Source organism: Peromyscus eremicus, unplaced genomic scaffold (genome assembly GCF_949786415.1).
Source record: "Peromyscus eremicus unplaced genomic scaffold, PerEre_H2_v1 PerEre#2#unplaced_3585, whole genome shotgun sequence".
NCBI classification, from domain to species: Eukaryota; Metazoa; Chordata; class Mammalia; order Rodentia; family Cricetidae; genus Peromyscus; species Peromyscus eremicus.
Window position 1 is genome coordinate 1,924 of NW_026737818.1, and position 21,015 is coordinate 22,938.

Consider the following 21,015-nt stretch of genomic DNA (forward strand, 5'->3'; position numbering starts at 1 on the left):
ATCATTTTATTGATGGAAAAAGCCAGACACCCTGCTGGGGAGCTGGCTCAGGACCCACCACATAAAAGCTGGGCAACTATAATCACAACACTGGGGGCCGGAGACAGGCAGATCCCAGGGGCTTCAGGGCCAGCCAGTCTCGTCAAAACAAAGGTCCAGGTTTAGTGAGAGACCCTTTTTATAGTTTTGTTGTTTTCTCCAGAGACAGGGTCTATTATGTAGCTCTGGCTGTCCTGGAACTTGGTACGTAAATCAGGCTGGCCTCAAACTCACACCTGAATACACATGTGTACACACACCTGCACACATACCAAGGCACTGTATTTGGTTAAGGTCACAAAGTAAGTCACCGAAGCATCAGTGTGAGCAACAGTACAATACAGATAAAGAACTGAATCGTGATGACAACCCAGGCATGCTCTGTTCTCTGATCCTACGAAGCCATGTTTCGGGGATTTAAAACCACCCTATCCTTATGAGCTTTTGATACCACAACATACGAAGCCAGACATAATAACAATACATGCCTGTAATCCCAGTAATTGGGAGGGGGAAGCAGGAGGATCAGGAGTTCAAGGCTAGTCTTAGCTATGAAGTGAATTTGAGTCAGGCTGGGCTTCAAAAATTCAACAAAAGGAAACAGAAAAGATGAAATTGTTATCCTGAGTGGAAAATCATAATGAAACAAAACCACAAAGACAGATCATATTTATGGATAAATATATTAGCAAATAAATACATTTCTCAACATAGTGCCTGATTCAAGCATCTTTCTGTCTGGTTCAGATATAAATACCCATGTGGGTGCCTGGGTGGGAGTCTCCTCACTGACTCTGAGGAGAGAAGGTTCCCGAGTAGGATCTGGTGTCCATTTTGTCCCCACATTCACATTCCAGGCAAGGATACTGCCTGAGGGGCTGACAATGGTCAGGATGCCCTGGGACGAAGAGCTACAGGAGGCCCCTCAGCCCTTGCCCACTTGGTACAAGCTGCCCGGGCCAACTTTGGGCTCCAATTCCATGTGCACACCTTCTGTTGGGTTGTGGGTTTGTATGGCTTAGACTGGGAAGGTGGGCCTCTGGGCCCTGCAAACCCGTGAGGTCACATGTTATTCTTCTCCAGCTTGGCTCTGAGAACCTCTCTGAGAAGAAGTCTGTCCTTGCTCAGCTGTGATCTTGTTCTCTCTGCCTTCATCTCATCTTCCTTCTGCCCAGATGTTTGGTGGGGCTTCCTTTCTGCCTGCTTTGGGATTTAGAGACTGGTGAGCCTCGAAGAGGAGTTACTCTCTGTTCCTGATCTCTACCTCAGGGGAACTGGAGTCGCTGGAGTGACAAGGAGTTTGAGAATCAAAAGATTCATCCCAGGTTTGTCCTCACCTCTGGGACCGAAGTCTACACCCTGGCTCCTGAAGCCTGCAACTGAACATCAGTTTAAGAGCAGGGAGGAAGAACCATTCTTCCCTGAGCACCAAGGCAGGCACCGTTTAGAGAGGGCGCAGAGACCTCCCTAGGGACGGGGGCTCACCTAACCTCCTTGTTCTTTTGTGAAGAAGGAAAACACAAAGCTGAAGTTGCCCCTGTACCCATCTGGGCTTGGGAAAAGAGCAGCACCTTGAGGACACCTGGACATTCACCCTAGCTTCCTGTCAAGAACTCAGCCTTTAGGGACCCACCTCACAACTGCATAGTGGCTGGACACAAGACTTTCTGCACAGTAGGTGTGTTCTGCAGACAAGACTGAGAACTGGGGGGCAAGAAACAGCACCTCCCGCCACCCACCATCACCACTCTTCTTCCAGTGGTCCTGGGAAGTGTGGCAAAAAGAGATGCTTGCTAATGCCCTCGCTTCTCCCAGGAGCAGAACCGTGTGCCGGTGGAACCCTGAGTCATCTAGAGCATACTGTGGTTGGTTGTCGCTGTCTCACATCACACAGCCTGTTCACACAGTTCCTCAAGCTCCTCCTCCTCCTCCTCCGAGCCTGCGTGAGAAGAAAGGAGAGAAAAGAGGTCACTGAGGGTCCAGCTAGTCTCCTGCTAATCCCACCTGTGGAGACTGTGGCTGGGAAGGGACCCCAGAGAGGGAGAAGCGGGAAATAGGTCTGGAAAGGTGAGGAGGGTGAAAGCTGAGAGAGGCCCTTTGGGAAACGAGAGAGAAAAACAAACCCAGAGAAATACCTACAGCAACCGCTGTCTGACCAGTACTTACTATTCATTCATTTACCCAATAAATATTCATTAAGCATACACTGTGAACTTGGCTTGCTACCATTTGCTGAGTAGAATCTCCAAAAGAATAAGCTGGGAGAGAAGGCATGCGTGCACATGGATATTATGACAGCGGAACAGAACTAGGGTCCGGAGAGATGCATCATGGGAGGAGAGAGTGCACATCTGGGCACAGCAGCGAGGAAAGCCTTTCTGACTGAAGATTCTGGAGCTGGAGTTGGAGGAATGGTAGAACTGGGTTTGTAGGGACAGGGAATTTAGTGGGGTATTCTGGGCAGCAGGAACTATATAATTAGTTTTTACCCAACATGACTAAAGCAGAGGGCAGAGGAAGGGGAGGGAGATGGGAGCTAGCTGGTGCAGGAGCCCTGAAGGCCACGTTAGGTTAGATTTTTTTCCTTCCTATGGACATAACCGAACGTTTGGTTCTAGACAGTTCTTTGCAAGGCTGGTGGCCCTGGCGGTGCCCTCTCGCCTGTCAGAGGGAGGCTCCTGCTTTGACCTTCATGCTGTACTCCATGTGGGTAGGAGCTGTCAGCAGTGGACTCGGGGAGGGGACGACAGAGGAGGCAGAGGCATGGCCAACAGTGGATGTGAGGACCGAAGAAAAGGGAGACACCGACTCCAGAGCAGAAGGTGGTCAGACTCTGGCAGCACTCAAAGCAGACAGGACAGAGTCCACAGGGAACCATCAGACACCACACGGCTGTGGACACTTCCACCCCACACACTAACTGTTTGCATGCATGCCTCCCCATGGACCTGGGTCTCCTGGAGGGCAAGCTCTGTGTCCTCAGAGGCCTGCCTAGAACCTAGCAGATAGCAAGCATGTAATCAGGAGGAAATGAAGAGATGAATGACAGTAGCCCTCAAGCCCTGCCTCCAGGATCCCAGGTCTTGCATTGCAGGACCCCTGGGGTCCTCTTTGGAGGGAGGACGGTTCTTCTAGCCATGGCTATAGGTAAAGACGTGTGCCGCTCATAGAATGCCTCTCAAAGGTGGGAGGGGGTGGGAGGTGAGAGCCTTGGGAAGGGAGGATGGTCTGGGCAAACACATCAAAGCTTTGGCTTAGAGCCGAGGATTTACCTTGGTGCCATTGGTTGAGACACAGAAATGCCATGAGTTCCCATGAAAACATGGCTGGCCTTATTAACAAGAGTGTTTGGAAGAGAAGGGCCCCCGGGGGGAGCGGGGAACCACCTATGATTCCTGTGCCTCAGATAAGGTACACGCTCCTCAGCTTTCAACAACCCCTTGGATGTTTTCATCTGCCCTGTGACCTCCAGGTGTAATCTCCCCTCCCCAGAACACCTGCTTCCCTGAAAACTCACCAGGCTGGGCTGGCAGCACCTGGCAGTGTGGATAAAGGCATGGTCTGCCCTCTGGCATGTCAGAACTCCACTCGGAATGCCCCTCTCCAGGAGAGCATGGTCCCAGAGGCTGGCGGGGGGGCAGATACAACCACACTGGCTGTGAACTCGAGTAACAGGGGCCTGGGGCTTCATGTAGCAGTCTCCTGTCCTGGCCCGGAGGCCTGAAGATCAATGGGTGAGCCTCTGGAGGCCAACGGGATGCTAGGCTGGGGCTGTAGTGGGGGAAAACCTGGCAAGCTGGGTGCACAGTCAAGTCCTGGGGCCGAGAGGTTGGCAAGGGTTCTGAGGGGCCACCCCGCCGTTTTCTTTGTGGGTGTCGGACAGGGAGGCTGGATTTCTGCAAGTTCAAAAGACTGTTGGGGTTGGAATTGGGGCTGGGGCTGGGGCTGGCAGCTTCTGGTAGGCCAGGAGCTAGCTCTGTCAGGGACCTGGGCCGTTGTGTGTTGGGGAGCATTGAAGAAGCTGCTGGGTTGGGTGTGGTGGACTTCTGGTCGGAGAAAGATGGCTCCAGCTGGAGCTGAGTCTGAGAAGCAGTAGGCCTGGACTGAGGGACCCCAGTTTCTGGGCCCGGCTTCCTGCCATGCCACTGGAACCGCTTTTTATAGTGGTGGTGGTGGCGGTGGTGGTGATAGTGGACGTGGCTGGAAACCCGAGTCTCCCCTGTGGGCACCACTGAGTCCAGGGAACGGGGTCGGGAGGTCACACTAGGCTGCTGCATTCCTTTGCCTCTGAGATCCCCTTCAGGGCTGCAGTATACCAAGGGGTCAAAGTCACTGCTCAGGGAGCTGCGGAAGGTGGAGCTGCTACCGTGGATCCCCTGCAGGCTGATGTCGGTGCAGTTGACCACTGAGTCACTGGAAGAGCCATGACAGGGCCCTGAGCTGGAGTCACTGGCTGGCCCATCTGCCAGGTAGCCGCTGCGTTCTGTACAGTAGCTTTCTCCAGACCCACTACTGTCGTGAGGCCTGGGCCGGCGTAAGGCCCCTGGGCAAGCCGTGGGGTGCTGAGGGTTGCATCGGAGGCGGCTCAGCCCCCAGCCCCGTGCATAGGGGTGCTGAGAAACTGCCAGGTGCTGCTGTTCTGCTGGTGTCCGGAGATGTGCAGCCCTGGGGAGACGCTGATGCCGGGAGCCCATGCTCGGCTCCTGGGAGGGTAGGAAGGGTCTAGGTCTTGGGGGCCGGGCCACTGAATTCCCGGAAGGGCCCAACAGGTAGGCAGAGGGGAGGTGATAGTGGGCATGGCCAGGATGCTGGCGAATGAGGTGGAGTCTCCTGCCTGGTTCCTGGTAAGATGGAGAGGCTCCCAGGGCCTGGGGAAATGAATCTCCCTCTGGGAAAAAGAACGAAGAACATGGACATTTGATCTCACAGACTTCATACAGAGAACGAACTCAGAAAGGCATAGCTGCCGGGCGGTGGTGGCGCACGCCTTTAATCCCAGCACTCGGGAGGCAGAGCCAGGCGGATCTCTGTGAGTTTGAGGCCAGCCTGGAACTACCAAGTGAGTTCCAGGAAAGGCGCAAAGCTACACAGAGAAACCCTGTCTCGAAAAACCAAAAAAAAAAAAAAAAAAAAAAAACAAAAAAAACAAAAACAAAAAAAAAAAAAAAAAAACAGAAAGGCGTAGCTACGCTTTCTGATCCTGCATAGCCTCTCAACTCAGTTTGGGGAACCAAGACCATCTAACCTAAAACCTACCCCTGCCTGGACTTACTCCTCCTCTTCATTAGGCTGTCAATCCCTGCTCCTCCCGCCTGCCATCTGGGGCTCTATCACCCAGGGCCACCATTAGCTCACACTGTCCCTTTGGATGGACTAACACAAGGTTCTTTTTCCTCAAGATATGGATTTCATGTCCATCTTTGAGAAAATTGCTATACCGATTTTTATTAGAATAGGGCCCTTATTGCCAGAACATTAGAATAATGAATTCACAAATAACCCGGATTTAGAATCGACAATGTTGTCACGGAGACACACTCTTTAAGAAAATGAAGATGGCTTCCGTATGGACAGCCCTCCCCAAGAGACAAGGTGCTCTTGAGCAGTGTGTGGTGAAGCCACCATGGTGGCAGCTGCTTGTCCTCAGCCCCACAGTAGAAACCCTTTCCCAGAGGCTAGCTAGCTATGTTCTAGATCCATCTGTGTGCGTGAGGGAAGCCCTTGGTCCACCTCCTACCTACGATGTTGAACATGCAGAGGGGGCAAGTCCGATGCTGGTGTAGCCAGGGGTCCACACAGGTGCGATGGAACTCATGGTGGCAGGAGATGACCCGGAGCTCCTGAAGCAAACAAGAGTATCCCCACCAAACGTTACAAGGATACCCCTAATGCTCCTTTCAGTCACCTCCTTGCAAAGGAACAGGAGAGTAATGGAGGAGTGAGCTTTGGTAGCTGGTGGATTTGTGTTAAGCTGCATGACTTTGGGCAAGTTTTTTTTCTCTCTCTTTTTGGTTTTACTTTTTTTTTTTTTTTTTTTTTAAAGATAGTCTCACATAGTCCTTGACCTCTTGAGCCTGCTTTTCCTATCACCCAAATGCTGGATGAGAGTCATGCACCACAATGCTTGGCTCAAGTTTCTTAACAGTTTCTGCTGTCGGTGAGGATAAGAACCCAATCTACTCCCCACCCTCCTCTGCCACGGGGCTAACACAAGATAATGGGTTTAAAGAGCCATTGTGGCCTGACACGAGGCTCCCTCTCAACAATACTGACGCTTCTTCTTAGAAGCCAACAACATGCCCAAGTTTAGGAGCAACACATAGGACCCAGATGTAGTTAGGATGCAGTCCTACCTAGACCCGTCCACGCCCGCCCCAGCTACCGCCTCCATCTCAGCCTGGCCCACCTCACCTGGCCCTCTGAGAACTCCTCCAGGCAGATGGCACACATAGGGGCCGAGCTGCAGCTACTCCCTGAGTCTGGACAGCTGGCTTGGTACCTCCTGGTGGCCAGCTGGCTGACGGCCCAGGCCGTCTGTTGCCGAAGAGGATCCTGGGAAGAGGAATGGCGTTCAGGGGAGGCAAGGGCTCTGTTTCCCTCTCCTCTGGGCCACACCTGGACTCAGTTCCATCACCCCATTAGATCACACAGCCACATGACTGCCCGTGGGGGAGTATCCCTTCAAAGCTCATGCATAGCTGTGACCTTCCAACCCACCACCTTGCTACATCCCATTATGCTTTTCTTCCTTTGATGACTGGAGAGAAACTTTAAAAATGATTACTATTCTAGTCTGTGTGCATGGGCGTCTTGTCTGCGTGTATGTCTGTGCACCATGTGCGTGCCTAGTGCTCATAGAGACCGGAGAGGGTGTTGGATCCCCTGGAACTGGAGTTACAGACAGTAACTCCCATGCTCACCCACCTCTGGTCTGTGCTATGTTGTCATTCTCTCGATGCAGACTCACCTGGACTGGTTTAGCAAAGGTTAACCCTGTCTCCCCTGCCCACCGGCTCCTCTGCACCTCCTTCCCTGTTCTCTGTAGACTCACCTGGACTGGTTTAGAAAAGGTTAACCCTGTCTCCCCTGCCCGCTGGCTCCTCTGTACCTCCTTCCCTGTTCTCTGTAGCAAGCACATGCTGCTGTCAAAAATACCACACATTTCACTTCTTTTAGTGCCTGTTTCCTCCCACTAAGAAGAGAGCTTCTTAAGAGGGAAGGATTGGGGATGGAGAGATGGCTCAGTGGTTAAGAGCACTAACTGCTCTTCCAGAGGCCCTGAGTTCAATTCCTAGCAACCACATGGTGGCTCACAACCACCTGTAATGAGTCTAGTGCCATCTTCTGGCCAGCACACAGACACATGCAGGTAGAACACTACATGAAAAATAAATATTAAAAAAAAAAAAAAGAGCGAAGGGTTTTTGTAATTTTTACTCATAGTACTGTTTCCAGCACCTGAAACTGATATATATTACTCAGTATATATGATGGATGGATGGATGGATGGATGAGAGATAGATAAGAGGAAAGGCAGCCTCAAACCATCAGAGAGCCTAGAGTTTATTTAGATGGAGACTGTTTCCTAAGGCCACCTGTCTGCCTCACCTTTTTCTTCCCACCTCCACATCTGTACCCAAGCTCTCTTGTATCAGGCAGCACCCCCCTGCCCCCACTCACCGGTCTGCTGTGGTGGGGCCGACATCGGATGCGAAGCACTGAAGCCAAGATGATAACGAAGATGGTACCCACCACAGTCAGGAGGATCCACACGTCATAATCTGGCTGGGGATGTGGGGAGAGGGGCAGAGAGGAGAAAGGGTCACACTCCAGAAAGAGCCAGGCCAAGTCCAGAGGGAACACTGGAGTAAAGAGATGGAGCTGAAAGATCCCCTGGGCCTCCCGCCTGAGGGATGGATGAAGGGTGGGACTGGAAGGACTAGGTAGTCTCTCGGCCTTGGGGCTGCAGGAGAGGGATCTCTAGATGCAGCTGTGAGACGTCTTATCTGGAGACCCATGTGTCTGCAGGCAAAGGAGAGGATCCCTGTGTAAGGTGGGAGCTATTTGCTGGAGAACGGCAGGGGTCAGAGCCCGGGCCAGGCAGGCAGGCTTCTCTACTCTATGCCATGAACCCACAGAGCTGAAAACAGCTTCAGGATTCACCAGAGCCAATCTGTTTACCCTGTAGACAAGGCTCAGAGAGTGGGAGAAATTCCCAGAGATACGTGGCTAGGGGCTGAAGCAGTTTCCAGGGGTCTGGTGGACTGAGGCCTGATGGGCTTACCCAGGCTGGGGGCTCCTTCAGCTCAATCCTCACATGGGCCTTCCGATTCTTGTACACAAACTCCATCAGCTTCTCGGCATCATTACCCCAGATCAGCACCACTGGCCAAGTCAGCCCCAGGGGCTGCCTCAACTGCAGAGAACAAAGTCCCACAAGGGCTCTTGTGACTTCTGCTGCCCCCGGGAATCCTACCTTTCTCCATCCAGACCCTTCCTGGAACACCCGCATGTCCCTAGGCACCTGCTCGGCAGCTGATCGGTCCTCGGTGATGTCGAAGAGTACCGCACTAGCTCCTCTCTCGCCAGCCATTCGGGCCTGCAGAAACACAGCGGAGGGGTGTCTGGAGCCAGGCAAGGTCACAGGCCAGCATGGGTAGCTCTCAACCCTGAACACACACACGCATGCGCCGCATCTCTCCCTAGGATGTGCGCCCTGTGCGCTCACATGTATGTGTGGAAGGAATCAGGGAGCCTGGGATCCCTGGCTGACCCAGCCCACTGCCTTCAAAGAATGGCGTTCAGTCTTTCACTCTGAAATGGAACACTCACCCAGGTTTTTCTGGGTGCCAGTAAACCAGCTTTGGTTCTAGGGTAAGATAAGCCCCTGCTCAGGGATCAAGCATGCTAGAACAAAGGGCAGGGAGTGACCGGCAGTTGGAGTGGGAGAGAGAGGACATGGGGAGAGGAGAGGAGGACCCAGCCCTGCCTAACCAGAGGTGGCTATGGAATTCCACCCATCAGGAGTGGGGCTCAGGCAAAGAGCCGAGGGCCCGGGACAACTGTTCTCACCCAAAGCCTCCATGGCAGATCCCCACCTCAGTGCCTCCCACAGGGGCGCTCTCTGCCTGCCACTCTCTAGCTTTGCCAAGCTCTTTGGTTCTAACTCAGGGCCTTAAGGAGTCCTTGTCCAGGTGCTTGATCCCTTCGTCCCCTCCCTTAGGATGGCTGGATTGAGGAGGGCCTAAGAAGGCTGCTCCCACAGGGACAGAACTGTGCGCAGGTGCACGTGTACGTTTGCCAAGGGCGCCAAGAGTACAGCGGAGCCAGTACAATCTAGCCAGCCCGCAGCAGCAGCCGCCGCCGGGCAGCAGCGCAGATAACAGCCGGAGACAGATCAAGAGGAGGGAATCTGGGGCCCGTGTGGGGGTGAGGGGAGGAAGATAAGAACGCAACAGCAACAACTAACTGACAAGGACCGGCTCTGTGAAGGTGCTGTTCCCAGCCTGGAATCGGACCGGCCAGACCAGAGGCTCATCCGTCCGTCTGCCTGCCACCTCCTGTACCATCTCCCACCCAGGGACCCTGCTGACTCTCTGGGGCCTTCCTGCAGGCAGTGAAGGAGTTAACCCTTCCGCAAGTCACCAAGGCAGGAAGAGGAGCCAGTGCTGGGACTTACTCACAGCCCCAGAGCTTTGATCTAGGCTGTCTTCCCAGGGAGCGCCTGTTTCGGCAGGTCCCCTGCCAGGCTGGCTGGGAGCAGCTGCGCCCTCTGCTCTCTGCTCCCCACTCCCCAAGCAGGGGAAGGGGCTAGCGGGGCCCCTCAGAACCAGTTGTCTGCAGGCAGGGGACAGGGGGAGGGCAGTGAGACACTTAAGTGGGGCCCCTATTTTGGTTAGGATAGCTTTCCTTTCTTCTCTCTTGCTCCAGGGAGCTGGGCCGGTCCCTCCCCGGGGGGCCTGTCTAGGTGAAGTGACTACCACCCCCAAGCCCCGAGGAAATCCACGGACTCTAACAGGGGACTGGGGAAGAAACTGAGAAATTGCAGCTTCTGCTCTTAACCACTTCCTCCGAGAAAGCCCAGCCTACTCCAAACCATCTTCAGGGCTCTCCAAATTAGAGCTTTCAAAAAGTGTTGACACCAGAGGTGCCTGTCTTTAATTTAATTTAATTCCAGCACTCGAGAGGCAGAGGCAGATAGATCTCTGAGTCCAGGGCCAGCCTGGTCTACAGAGTGAGTTCCAAGATAGTCAGGGCTATGCAGAGAAACAAACAGCTGGAGAGATGGCTCAGTGGTTAAGAGCACTGGCTACTATTTCAGAGGACCCATGTTCAATTCCCAGCGCCCACATGGCAGCTCACAACTGTCTGTAACTCCAGTTCCAGGAGATCTGACACCCTTACACTAATGCATATCAAATAAAATTAAATAAATTTAAAACAAACAAACAACAAAAGAAGTGTTGGGAAAGGAACCCAATAGGTTAATCCTACTGGTAATCTCATAGCCCAGGGATGGACTGGGTGTGGGTTGGGTACCCAGTAGTCACAGGATGAGATTCCTAGGGCCTTAGGTTTCCCATACCCAAGACTCTGGGCTCAGTGTGGCCTACAAGAGCATGGGGGCTCCCTTCTTTGCAGATTTTCTCACTTCTTCATCCCGCTCTCTTTGAAGAATTGGGGTAGGAACAGTAGAAAGCAATTACTGTGAGGTTCAAACACCCTAGCCCATTACAGCCCATAATTACAAAGTTGTAAAAGTGATCAAAGAGTCCGGAGAGTTGCCAGCAGAAGAAAATAAACAGGACTTTCTGGCAGTGGCTTCCTGTGTCCGGAGTTCTAGAGACAAAGTCAGATTTGGGGATGGACTGCAGTCCAACCCGGGGCTCTCTGAACCTCTTGCCGGCTTGGACCCAAGAGGAGGAGCTACCAAGTGTCTCTCTGAGGAGTGGAACCTGGAAGACAGAGAGGATCCCAGGCTTCAGAAAGACAGTGCAGAGTCCTCTCTGGAGGCTTCAGGGTGGGCCAGGCCTTGGGCCAGCAAGCAAAGCTGTATCAGGAGCCAATCCAGAGCATGCAGAGAGGGAGCTGGAATCCTGTCTCCTGGTCCACTAGTCAGCTGTTAAATTGTCCTTTACAGACCACAGTGGCTGTTTCTGTACATCACCTGCTCATCCATAATGCAACAGTACCCACTATGCTTGAGCTAACAAGCTAGGAAGGCCCTGACTCTCTATGCACATAAAACCAGAATGCTCGTAACAATATTCCAGAGCATAAACTGAAGGAACAGACAATAGGCACTTTTCACCTCAGAATGCCTTTTCCTCTAGTTCTGTGGTCCCCAGTCTCACACAAAACAGACAAATGTGAAGCAGCTCCCTCTGGGGGTGGGGTGAGGGGAAAGCACCTTAACCCTCCCCACCCCCAACCCCAGCCCCAGCAAGTCCAAGAAACACAGACTTGCCGGGGGTGGTGGCGCACGCCTTTAATCCCAGCACTCGGGAGGCAGAGCCAGGCAGATCTCTATGAGTTCAAGGCCAGCCTGGGCTACCAAGTGAGTCCCAGGAAAGGCGCAAAGCTACACAGAGAAACCCTGTCTCGAAAAACCAAAAAAAAAAAAACAAAAAACAAAAAACAAAAAAAAAAAAACACAGACTTAGCAGAACATTTTGTTGAAAGTCTATTTGCCCAAAGACTGCCATCTGCTGGGAGGCTTGCTAGAGGGAGGGATTTCTGCCCCTACAGGGCTGGGGTCACACTGGAAAGAGTCAGTAGGACAAGTGGTACTAGGCTGCGCTTGAGAACAATGGTAGACGGAGAGGCATTTGCTTCTTACTGAGCTCTACCCCATCCAGAGTGCCTAAGTGGGAATCCCAGCTCTGCTCCACTATTAGCTGTGAGACTTTGGGGCAACTCTTCCATGCTTCCATTTTCTTTTCTGTAAACTGGGACAATAACAGGCCCTATCTCACAGAGCTACTGTGAGAACTACATTAATTAATCCTTGTAAAGTACTTAAATTTGTGCCTGGCACATGGTGGCTTTTTTTTTTTTTTTTTTTTTTTTTTTTCCTGAGACAGGGTTTCTCTGTGCAGTTTTGGAGCCTTTCCGGGCACTTGCTCTGTAGCCCAGGCTGGCCTCGAACTCACAGAGATCCGCCTGGCTCTGCCTCCCGAGTGCTGGGATTAAAGGTATGCGCCACCACCACCCGGCACATGGTGTTATTATATCAACTATTATATATGGTTGTATACATGAGTTCATTTATTCTTTAATTTTCCCTAAGACAGTATGGAAACCAAGACTCAGAGGGCCTGAACTGGTCCATGGACAACAACTGATAAACAGTGAAGACTGGACTTCATCATCCTGGACTTCCGCTTCCAGAGCATCTACTCTTTTGGTTTTGTTTCGTCTTAAGGCAGTCTCACTATGTTGCCCAGGCTGGCCTCACACTCACCACCCCTACTCACTCAGTATTCCTGCATGCTGTGATTACAGGTATGTGCCACCACGTCCAGCTTGAGAGTGCCTTCTCTTAACTACTGGGTGGCGGCCATCTTGGTACCCAGCTGCTTGTCTACCATCCTTCCACTAGGCAAAAGGCCTCTGTACTTGTCCAGGCATGACAGGGGAATTGGAGCTGACAAGGAAGCGGACTCCAGCCCAGGTGACTCGGTAGGAAAAGTCCAGAAGAATTACGGCAAGGGTTTCAGAGAAGCGCAAGTGAGTCAAGGAGGGAAATAAAATCAAAACCAGCCTTTGTGAACTGGAATGTGTGCAAGGAGTCAGGGACCCTGGAAAGACTGTTCAGGGGTGGAACCCACACAGTGTGCAACGCTCTGGGTTCAATCCCCAGAAAAACCAAAAGAAAACAAAATAAACACCCCCCCCACCCCCCCCACCCCCCCGGTACGGAACGGTAATGTGTGTGACAACATGATGGTCACTGTAGTCACTGTTGAACGGTTACTACTGTGCTTAGCACTGGGCTATGAGTTTGCATCTGTACCGTCTCATCAAATCCTCATAACTAGGGAGGAGCAATGGCTCAGCAGTTAAGAACACTGGCAGCTCTCTCAGACGACCCAGGTTCAAGTCCTTGCACTCTCATGATGGCTCACGATGATCTGTAACTCCAGTTCCAGGGGGTCTGATGCCCTCTTCTGGCCTCTGAGGTCACCAGGCATGCATGTGGTGCACAGCCATGCATGCAGACAGAACACCCACACACATGAAATACTCCTTCCTTCCCGCCCTCTCCCTGATTCCTTCCATCTATTCATTTTTTAAGGGGGTCTCTTCAATCCTAGGCTAAACTTGAACTTGATATGTAGCCAAGGATGACCTTGAACACCTAATCCTCCTGCCTCCATTTCCTGAGTGTTGGAGTTATAAGCATGTGCCACCACACCTGACTTACCATTAATATTAAGGGGAGCCGGGCGGTGGTGGTGCACGCCTTTAATCCCAGCACTCAGGAGGCAGAGCCAGGCGGATCTCTGTGAGTTCGAGGCCAGCCTGGGCTACCAAGTGAGTCCCAGGAAAGGCGCAAAGCTACACAGAGAAACCCTGTCTCGAAAAACAAACAAAAAAAAACAAAAAAAAAAAAAATTAAGGGGAAACCAAAGCAGAAATTAACTGGGGTCAGTGATTTTCAATTTTGTTTTGTTTTGTTTTTTGAGACAAGATTTCTCTGTGTAACAGTCTTGGTTTCCTGGAACATACTCTGTAGACCAGGCTGGCCTCAAACTCACAGAGATCCACCTGCCTCTGCCTCCCAAGTACTGGGATTAAAGGTGTGTGCCCCCACTGCCTGGCTTCAATTTTTTTCTTTACCAAAGACCTTATCTTTCCCTTACACTTCCTAGGAGCCACAGTGTGTGTGTGTGTGTGTGTGTGTGTGTGTGTGTGTGTGTGTGTGTGTGTATGTGTGTGTGTTCCACTAAACTAGCCATATATATTATTCATCTTGTTATATAATTGTTATTATATAATAACACACTGAACTTAAGAGAATTCTATAAAGCCAAAGCAAAATTAAGTACTTCAGTTTAGCCTTTGAGATTTCTGAGACAACAGAAGTAGCTAGAACATCCTTATTACTAACCTTACAAACCTCTTTTGAGCAGGCAACCCTAGGCAAACACCGGTTGGCCAGGTTGGATGATGGGGCCCCCTCACTGGCATGGCTGGAGGAAGGGCAATTCCCTCAGCAACCAGAGAGAAGCCAGGTGTGGGGCTTCGTCCTGACTGTCAATTTAACTGGACTGAGAAGTACCTAGGGGATTAGCGAAGGGTATCTCTGGGTGTGTCTGTGAAGATGTTTCTGGAGAGCTTAATTAAAGGGGAAGACCTGCCCTGCCCTAATGTGGGCAGCACCATCCCAAAGACTGAGGTCACTGATGGAGTGGACCAGAGAAAAGGAGAAAGCACACTAACTAGCATACTAGCATAGCCGTGTGTGTGTGTGTGTGTGTGTGTGTGTGTGTGTGTGTGTGTGTGTGTGTGTGTTGGGTGGGTGCAGGGCTTCCTGGGTCACTGTAATATGAACTTCTCTACCTGCCATGCTCTCCTACCACCTCTGCAGCACAGGCATAGCAACACTGAAGCATTCTACTGTGGCCTGAGGCTTCTGAAAATATAAGCTAAAATGAGTCCTCCCTCTCAGAAACGGTTCTCTTAGGTATTTTGCCACAGCAACAAACAGTCGAATGCACTAGGTTTTGGGTGCAGGCAGAGGCAAGGCACTCATTTTCAACCCCACCACGCTTGCTGCTGCTGTTTTAGTCTGACCTTTCTCTGGGCGCGGTCTCATGCAGCTCATGGTCTTGAACTTGCTATGGAGCGACCGCTGGAATGACAGGTGTGCACCACCACGGCCGATTTACACGGTGATGAGGATCGAACCCAGGGGTCATGCACAGTAGGCAAACATTCTACCAACTGAGTTACCTATCCCCAGCCCTCGTCTTGTTTTGGTGACAAGATCTCAGCATGTAGCCTTGGTTAGCTTGACATTTGCAATGTAGTAGAACAGGCTGGTTTTGAACTTGTAGTGATGATCCTCCCGCTGAAGCCTCCTGAGTACCAAGATCACAGGCCTGTGCCTCGCATGCCTAGCTCAGCTGTTACTTTGTGATCACTTTAGTTCAAGCACTACTGAGATTGTGGCTCATTACTTCTCCTGATTACAGTAAACACTGGGGAAAGGCAGAGCCCTACCGAGCACCCCAAAGGGTGTTCCTTGCTACAGTGTCTGTGCACACTCTTCTAAAAGAATGTGGTCCTTGGGGCTCGAGAGATGGCTCAGTGGTGAAGAGCACTAGCTGCTCCTGCAGAACAACCCAGGATTGGACAGAGGCACCCACACAGCAGCCCACAACCATCTGTAACTTTGGCTCCAGGGAACTGGATGCCCTCCTCTGGCCTCCAAGGACACCAGCAAGCTGGTAGTGTGTGTGTGTGTGTGTGTGTGTGTGTGTGTGTGTGTGTGTGTGTGTGTGTATGTATATGTAGGCAGGCAAGACACGTAAGATAAAAATAAATCTTTTTGTTGTTTGTGACAAGGTCTCTCTCCATTGCCCTGATAATGCTAGAACTCACAGCGATCTGCCTGCCTCTGTCTCCCAAATGTTGGGACTAAAGGCAAGGGCCACAATGCCCAGCTAAAAATAAATATTAAAAAAAAAAAAAAAGTAATGTGTTCCTGCAGAGGTCAAGGAGAAAGCCTCCTGCCTGGAAGCATCCTTACAGTTGGTCACATGTGCACGGGCTGTGCAATACTGTGTTAAAAGAACTCCAGGAAACCAGGTGTGGTGTGGGCCTGTGGATGTCTTCAGCCAGTCTGGGTCGTGAGGACCTGGAGCAGGTCTGTGTCTTCCCACTGAATATTATTTTAAGTTTTTATTTGTTTTGGGTTTCTTTTTTTTTTTTTTTTGAGACAGGGTTTGGTGATATTGTGTTCCCCAAAAATATTGTGTACCCTAATAAACTTATCTGGGTCACAGAACAGAAAAGCCACTAGATACTTAGGATAGGCAGTGGTAGCACACGCCTATAACCCTAGCATTCCAGAGGCAGAAATCCATCTGTTCAAGGATACAGCCAAGCATGGTGACTCACGCCTTTAATCCCAGAAAGCGAGCCTTTAATCCCAGGGAGTGAGGCAGAAAGCAGAAAGGTATATAAGGCGTGAGGACCAAGAACTAGAAGCATTTGGCTGGTTAAGCTTTTAGGTTTTGAGCAGCACAGTTCAGCTGAGAGCCATTCGGATATGAGGACACAGAGGCTTCCAGTCTGAGGAAACAAGATCAGCTGAGAAGTTGGCCAGGTGAGGTAGCTGTGGCTTGTTCTGCTTCTCTGACCTTCCAGCATTCACCCCAATACTTGGCTCTGGGTTTGTTTTATCAATAAAGAGTCCTTAAGATTCCTGTTACAACAGGGTTTCTCTGTGTAGCCCTGGCTGTCCTGGAACTTGCTCTGTAGACCAGGCTGGCCTTGCACTCACAGAGATCCACCTGCCTCTGCCTCTGCTGGTTTGAAAGACGCATCCCACCACTGTCTGGTTTATTTCCAGTTTTTAAATGTGGCAATTAATTTACATTTTAGTGGGGGGTATTTTGTTTTGTTGTTTGAGTTTTTGTTTTGTTTTTTATTTTGAGACAGGGTCTCATATATTCCAGGCTGGCCTCACACTCACCATGTGACTGAGGTGACTTTGAATTTCTAATCATCTTGCCTTCATCCTGGAGGGCCGGGATGATAGGCACGTACCACCAAGCCTGGCTTTAGGAAATGTGAGAGAACAAACTCAGGGAAGGGCTGTGTGGTGTAGGCCAGCTGAGCCATAGCCCCAGCCCTAATTGACATACGGACCCTGGTGCAAGCCCAAGTCATCTTGCAGGCCCCAAGTTAACAAACCTCACAGGAAATGTGTACACATTGTAGGGAGAGCAATAACTTCCACTTGGCTGTTCTGTTTTCCTTTCTTCAGTCAGGCTTCTGTTACCCAGCCCTGGACGACCTCGTACTTGTACAGCCCGAGCTGACCTCGAATGCACAACAACCCTAGCTTAGCCTCCTAAGTGCTGGAACCACAGGCATGAGCCACGGTGCTTGGTGCTCAGCAGATGTTTCTGAAGTGTGAAAAAAACCTTCCAGTGACAATCCACCCTCGCTCGCTGGCTGGATTTGCTCTAGAGCCGAGGAAGGGCAAGTCCTCATGAATTTCTAAGAGATAGAGTGCGGTGAGGGGGTGGGAGGGTGGGGGTGGGAGCTCATGCTGGGATGAAACAAAAGTCCTGGGACTGGTTGGTGGGGTAACAAAAGGGTGAATTTCTGCCTCTCTCAGATGGGCTGAGAGCTAAGGGAACTTGAGGGAGCGAGGCTTAGCATTCTCACAAAACTGCCTTGTTATTATTGTATGTGTGGGGGTGTTTTGCCTGGGTGTGTGTCTGTGTCCACCTTTGTTCCTGGTACCCGGGAAGGCCAGGGAAAGCATCAGATCCCCTGGAACTGAGTTACAGATGGTTGGTGGCTGCCATGTGGGCGCGGGGAATCAAACCCAGATCTTCTGGAAGAGCAGCCAGAGTTCTCAACCACCAAGCCACCTCTCCAGCCTCAAGGGCTTATCCTTCTAAGAGACAAGGGGGCAAGAGAGCAGGGGTCCCCACAGCCCCGCGCTGGGTGCAGCGGAGGCCGTGTGGTATGAGGACGTGTGATGTGAGGCTCTACCTTACTGGCCAGGGACAGGCAGGGGCGAGGGGCCCGGCGAGGACTCTCCAGCTTGACGATGCTGATGAATCCAGGCTCCAAGTTGTCGTCGTCACTGGCGTTGCACAGGTACAGAGGGTGGGACTGCAGAGAGACAAAGACCTGCGTTAGAGGAGCTCTAGGGAGCAGGAACGAGCTTCGGACAAGAACCGAACACGTCTACATTATTCTAGGCATGTTTCCGGTTGGACTCTTTTTAAAAAATGTTTAAAAATAATGTGTGTGTGTGCGTGGGTGTGTGCGTGTGTGCGTGCGTGCATGTGCATGCGTGCGTGCGTGCGTGCGTGCGCGTGCGTGCGTGCGTGCGTGCGTGCGTGTGTGTGTGTGTGTGTGTGTGTGTGTGTGTGTGCATGTGAGTACATAGGTGCCACGGTGTGTATGTGGAGGACAGAGGACACATTGCAGGGGCTGGTTTTCTCCTTCCATCATGGGATCTAGGGAATCGAACTCAGGTCGCCAGGCTTGCATGGCAAGTCCTTCTGTCTGCTGAGCCATCTTGCTGGCCGAGTAGGTCTCTCAGTACTATGAAAGAGCAGGCCTTCCCTGGGCATGGCTGATGCCTGTAACTCCGGAAGCAGAGGCAGGAGGTTTGCCAGAAGTATGAGGCCAGTTATACAGTGAGTTTCAGGTCGCCGTATCTCAAAAACAGTCTTATTACTAGATAGTTTCATATTAAACTAGTAATCATTATTTGTCACTTCAGAGGTGCTGGGGGTATGGGGTGGGGTGGATTGGAAGGAGGGGTACTGCAGACAGGACCTAAATGAAGAACCTGCTGTGAAAGCTGCAGGACCCTTACACCATACTTTTCCAAACGGACCAAATACAGATGGCTTCTCTCCTGACCACAGTGTCTCCTGATCCTTCTATGTGCTCCCAAACCTCCAGGCTCTGAGAGTGCTCATGATCTCCCAAACCTCCAGGCTCAGAGTGCTCATGTGCTCCCAAACCTCCAGCCTCTGAGAGTGCTCATGTGCTCTGCCTTGTGTCCTTCTGTCCTTGAAGGCAGTGTCAGGTGCCACTGGTGGCTTTTTGGGATGGCTATTGCCCTGTAGATTCTGGCCTCTGTCTTCTAACTCATTACACCCGCCTCTGCTTCTCCCTTTGCCTGTGAGTGCCCTGTGCCCACCATGGGATCAAGCAAACTGCTGGAGGAGGCTGTCTTTGGATGAAGCTTGGCCAGGACTTAAGGACTGAACGACACAATTCCTGCCCACAGGAATGACGAAGTAGAGATGGGAGCATCTCTGCCCATTAGCTCTGGGACTATGGATGGTCCAATCCAAGACTTGACCTCTAAGTCCAACTGGTACAGAATAATGACTAAAGAGAAAATGGGCCAACTATGTGAAGGGAAATCCTAAGACCCTTCATCAGAGAAATGAGACCCTTTACTAAACAACCTATTCTTTTAAAAATGATAACATTTCATTTACTCTGTGTACACATGCGGTATGCTTGCCATGGTGTGTATGTGGCGGTCAGAGGATGACTTGTGGGGACCTGTTCTCCCCTTCCACCATGGGGACCCAGGGGATCGAACCTGAGGCTTCAGGCTTGTTGACAACCCCACTGAGCCATCCCACCAGTCCTACATTCAAGACAATTCTAAAACATACTGGAATCTAATTTTCCCAAAGTGGTAAGAAAACAAAGTTGTGTTTGCTTGTCCCTGGATAATCCTACAGGTCAGGGATTCCCATGTCTTGGCAAGGGAGTAATTTCCGACACAGGAGAGGTTGAGACTTCACTCTCCGCTGATGCGAAAGTTTGAAGTACTTTCAGAAAGAGCCACCAGAAGAACCACAAAGAATTTCAAGTTGATGATGATGATGATGATATCCACTATGGTTTACCACCACAGTAGCTTTCTGAAAGCTTTCTCAGGCTCATCTCTTACTGACTCAAACATAGCAGGTCCTCAGTCTATCTGTACTATGTTGCTTTGCATCATAGCCTTGATAATAACATCTCTGGGTGGGGAGAAGTGGCTCTATTCTTATTTCCAGAATTTAAGGGTTCCTGGCTTGGTGGTGATGGAGGCTTGGTGTGGAAAAAAGGGTACACACTCTTGTCTCCAGAAAATGAACGGCACGAGGCTGGGCTGTTTTCTCTTCAGTGAATATCCTGGCTTGAGTCTGCCTATCCAACCATCCATCCATTCCTTTCTTGTGTGTGTGTGTGTGTGTGTGTATTACACATGTTCATTTTTGTGTGTATGTGCACATGTGAGTAAAGCCAGAGGTTGAACCTGGAAGTCTCAATGCACCTTACTTTAATACATTGGGTCTCTCACTGAGCCTGGAGCTTGTCAGTTAGGCTGGACTGGCTAGCCAGCATCCTCCCAGGGACTTGCCTGTGTCTGCCTCCACAGCACTGGGACTACATGTGTGCACAACACGTCTAGCTTTTTTTTTTTTAAGGTTTATTATTTCTATTTTGTCTGTATGAGTGCTTGCCCTGAATGTGCCCAACTTGGGTACTTGTTGCCTGAGAAGGCCAGAAGAGGGCATCAGGTCCCCTGAAACTGGACTTCTAGAGAGCTGTGAGCTGCCATGTGGGTGTTGGAAACCAAACCCAGGTCCTCTGCCAGAGTGGCCAGTGAACTGAGTAGCCATCTCTTCATCCGGCGCCCAGCTTTTTAACACGGTGCTGGGGTGGAACTCCACTTTGTATGGCAAGCACTTTACTGGGCACGCCATCTCCCCAGCCCTCCAGTCATTCCTTAATTCTGCCAACCCTGCAGGCTCCCACTGCACCATGTAAGCACACTGCACTGTGGGGTCCTGATGCTAGCGGGTTCAAGAGACTACTGGAGGACACGAGAAGCAGAGCCCAACAATTCCATATGAGGAACAGAGCATTTATCTCAAGGGTGACTTGATAGCTTTATCAGGGGCTGAGTATATGTTCACCGGAAGACCAATGAAAGAGGGGAGAGGGGAGAGGTCATTCCCGGCAGAGGAAGCCACCTGTACCTGAGAACACAGGTTGAGATGGGACTGTGGGAAGATGGGTCAGGTGTGAGCAGAACAGCAGGGAGGAGGCTGAGAAGAGCAGCGGGAGCCAGAGGATGTGAGGAGGAGAGCCAGACACAGCTGTGCCAACGGAACAGAAACTCCTGGGACACAGAAATGAACCACAGAAGTCCACTGCTTCTCAGGCCAGCTCTCTAAGACCCCAAAGACACCTCCCACT

At 51.2% G+C, this 21,015-nt stretch overlaps 1 protein-coding gene across 1 annotated transcript; it reads right to left on the reverse strand.

Annotated features, from left to right (window-relative positions):
* Positions 1 to 1,925: 1,925 nt before the first annotated feature.
* On the reverse strand, positions 1,926 to 8,638 carry Rnf43 (ring finger protein 43). The gene is made up of 7 exons (XM_059253228.1): positions 8,564 to 8,638; positions 8,324 to 8,455; positions 7,720 to 7,824; positions 6,451 to 6,591; positions 5,777 to 5,879; positions 3,557 to 4,927; positions 1,926 to 1,978 (listed from the first exon to the last, which is right to left on the reverse strand). The coding sequence occupies exons 1-7, from the start codon at positions 8,630 to 8,632 to the stop codon at positions 1,926 to 1,928; spliced, it is 1,974 nt and encodes a 657-aa protein (XP_059109211.1). The 5' UTR covers positions 8,633 to 8,638.
* Positions 8,639 to 21,015: the final 12,377 nt, after the last annotated feature.

Excerpts from the sequence above, each read along its gene's own strand:
- Rnf43 (XM_059253228.1), bottom strand. The coding sequence starts at position 8,632 with ATGGCTGGCGAGAGAGGAGCTAGTGCGGTACTCTTCGACATCACCGAG. Across the intron at positions 8,456-8,563 it reads ACCGATCAGCTGCCGAGCAG|TTGAGGCAGCCCCTGGGGCT; the intron begins GTGCCTAGGGAC and ends TGTTCTCTGCAG. Across the intron at positions 6,592-7,719 it reads GGCCCCACCACAGCAGACCG|GATCCTCTTCGGCAACAGAC; the intron begins GTGAGTGGGGGC and ends TCCTCTTCCCAG.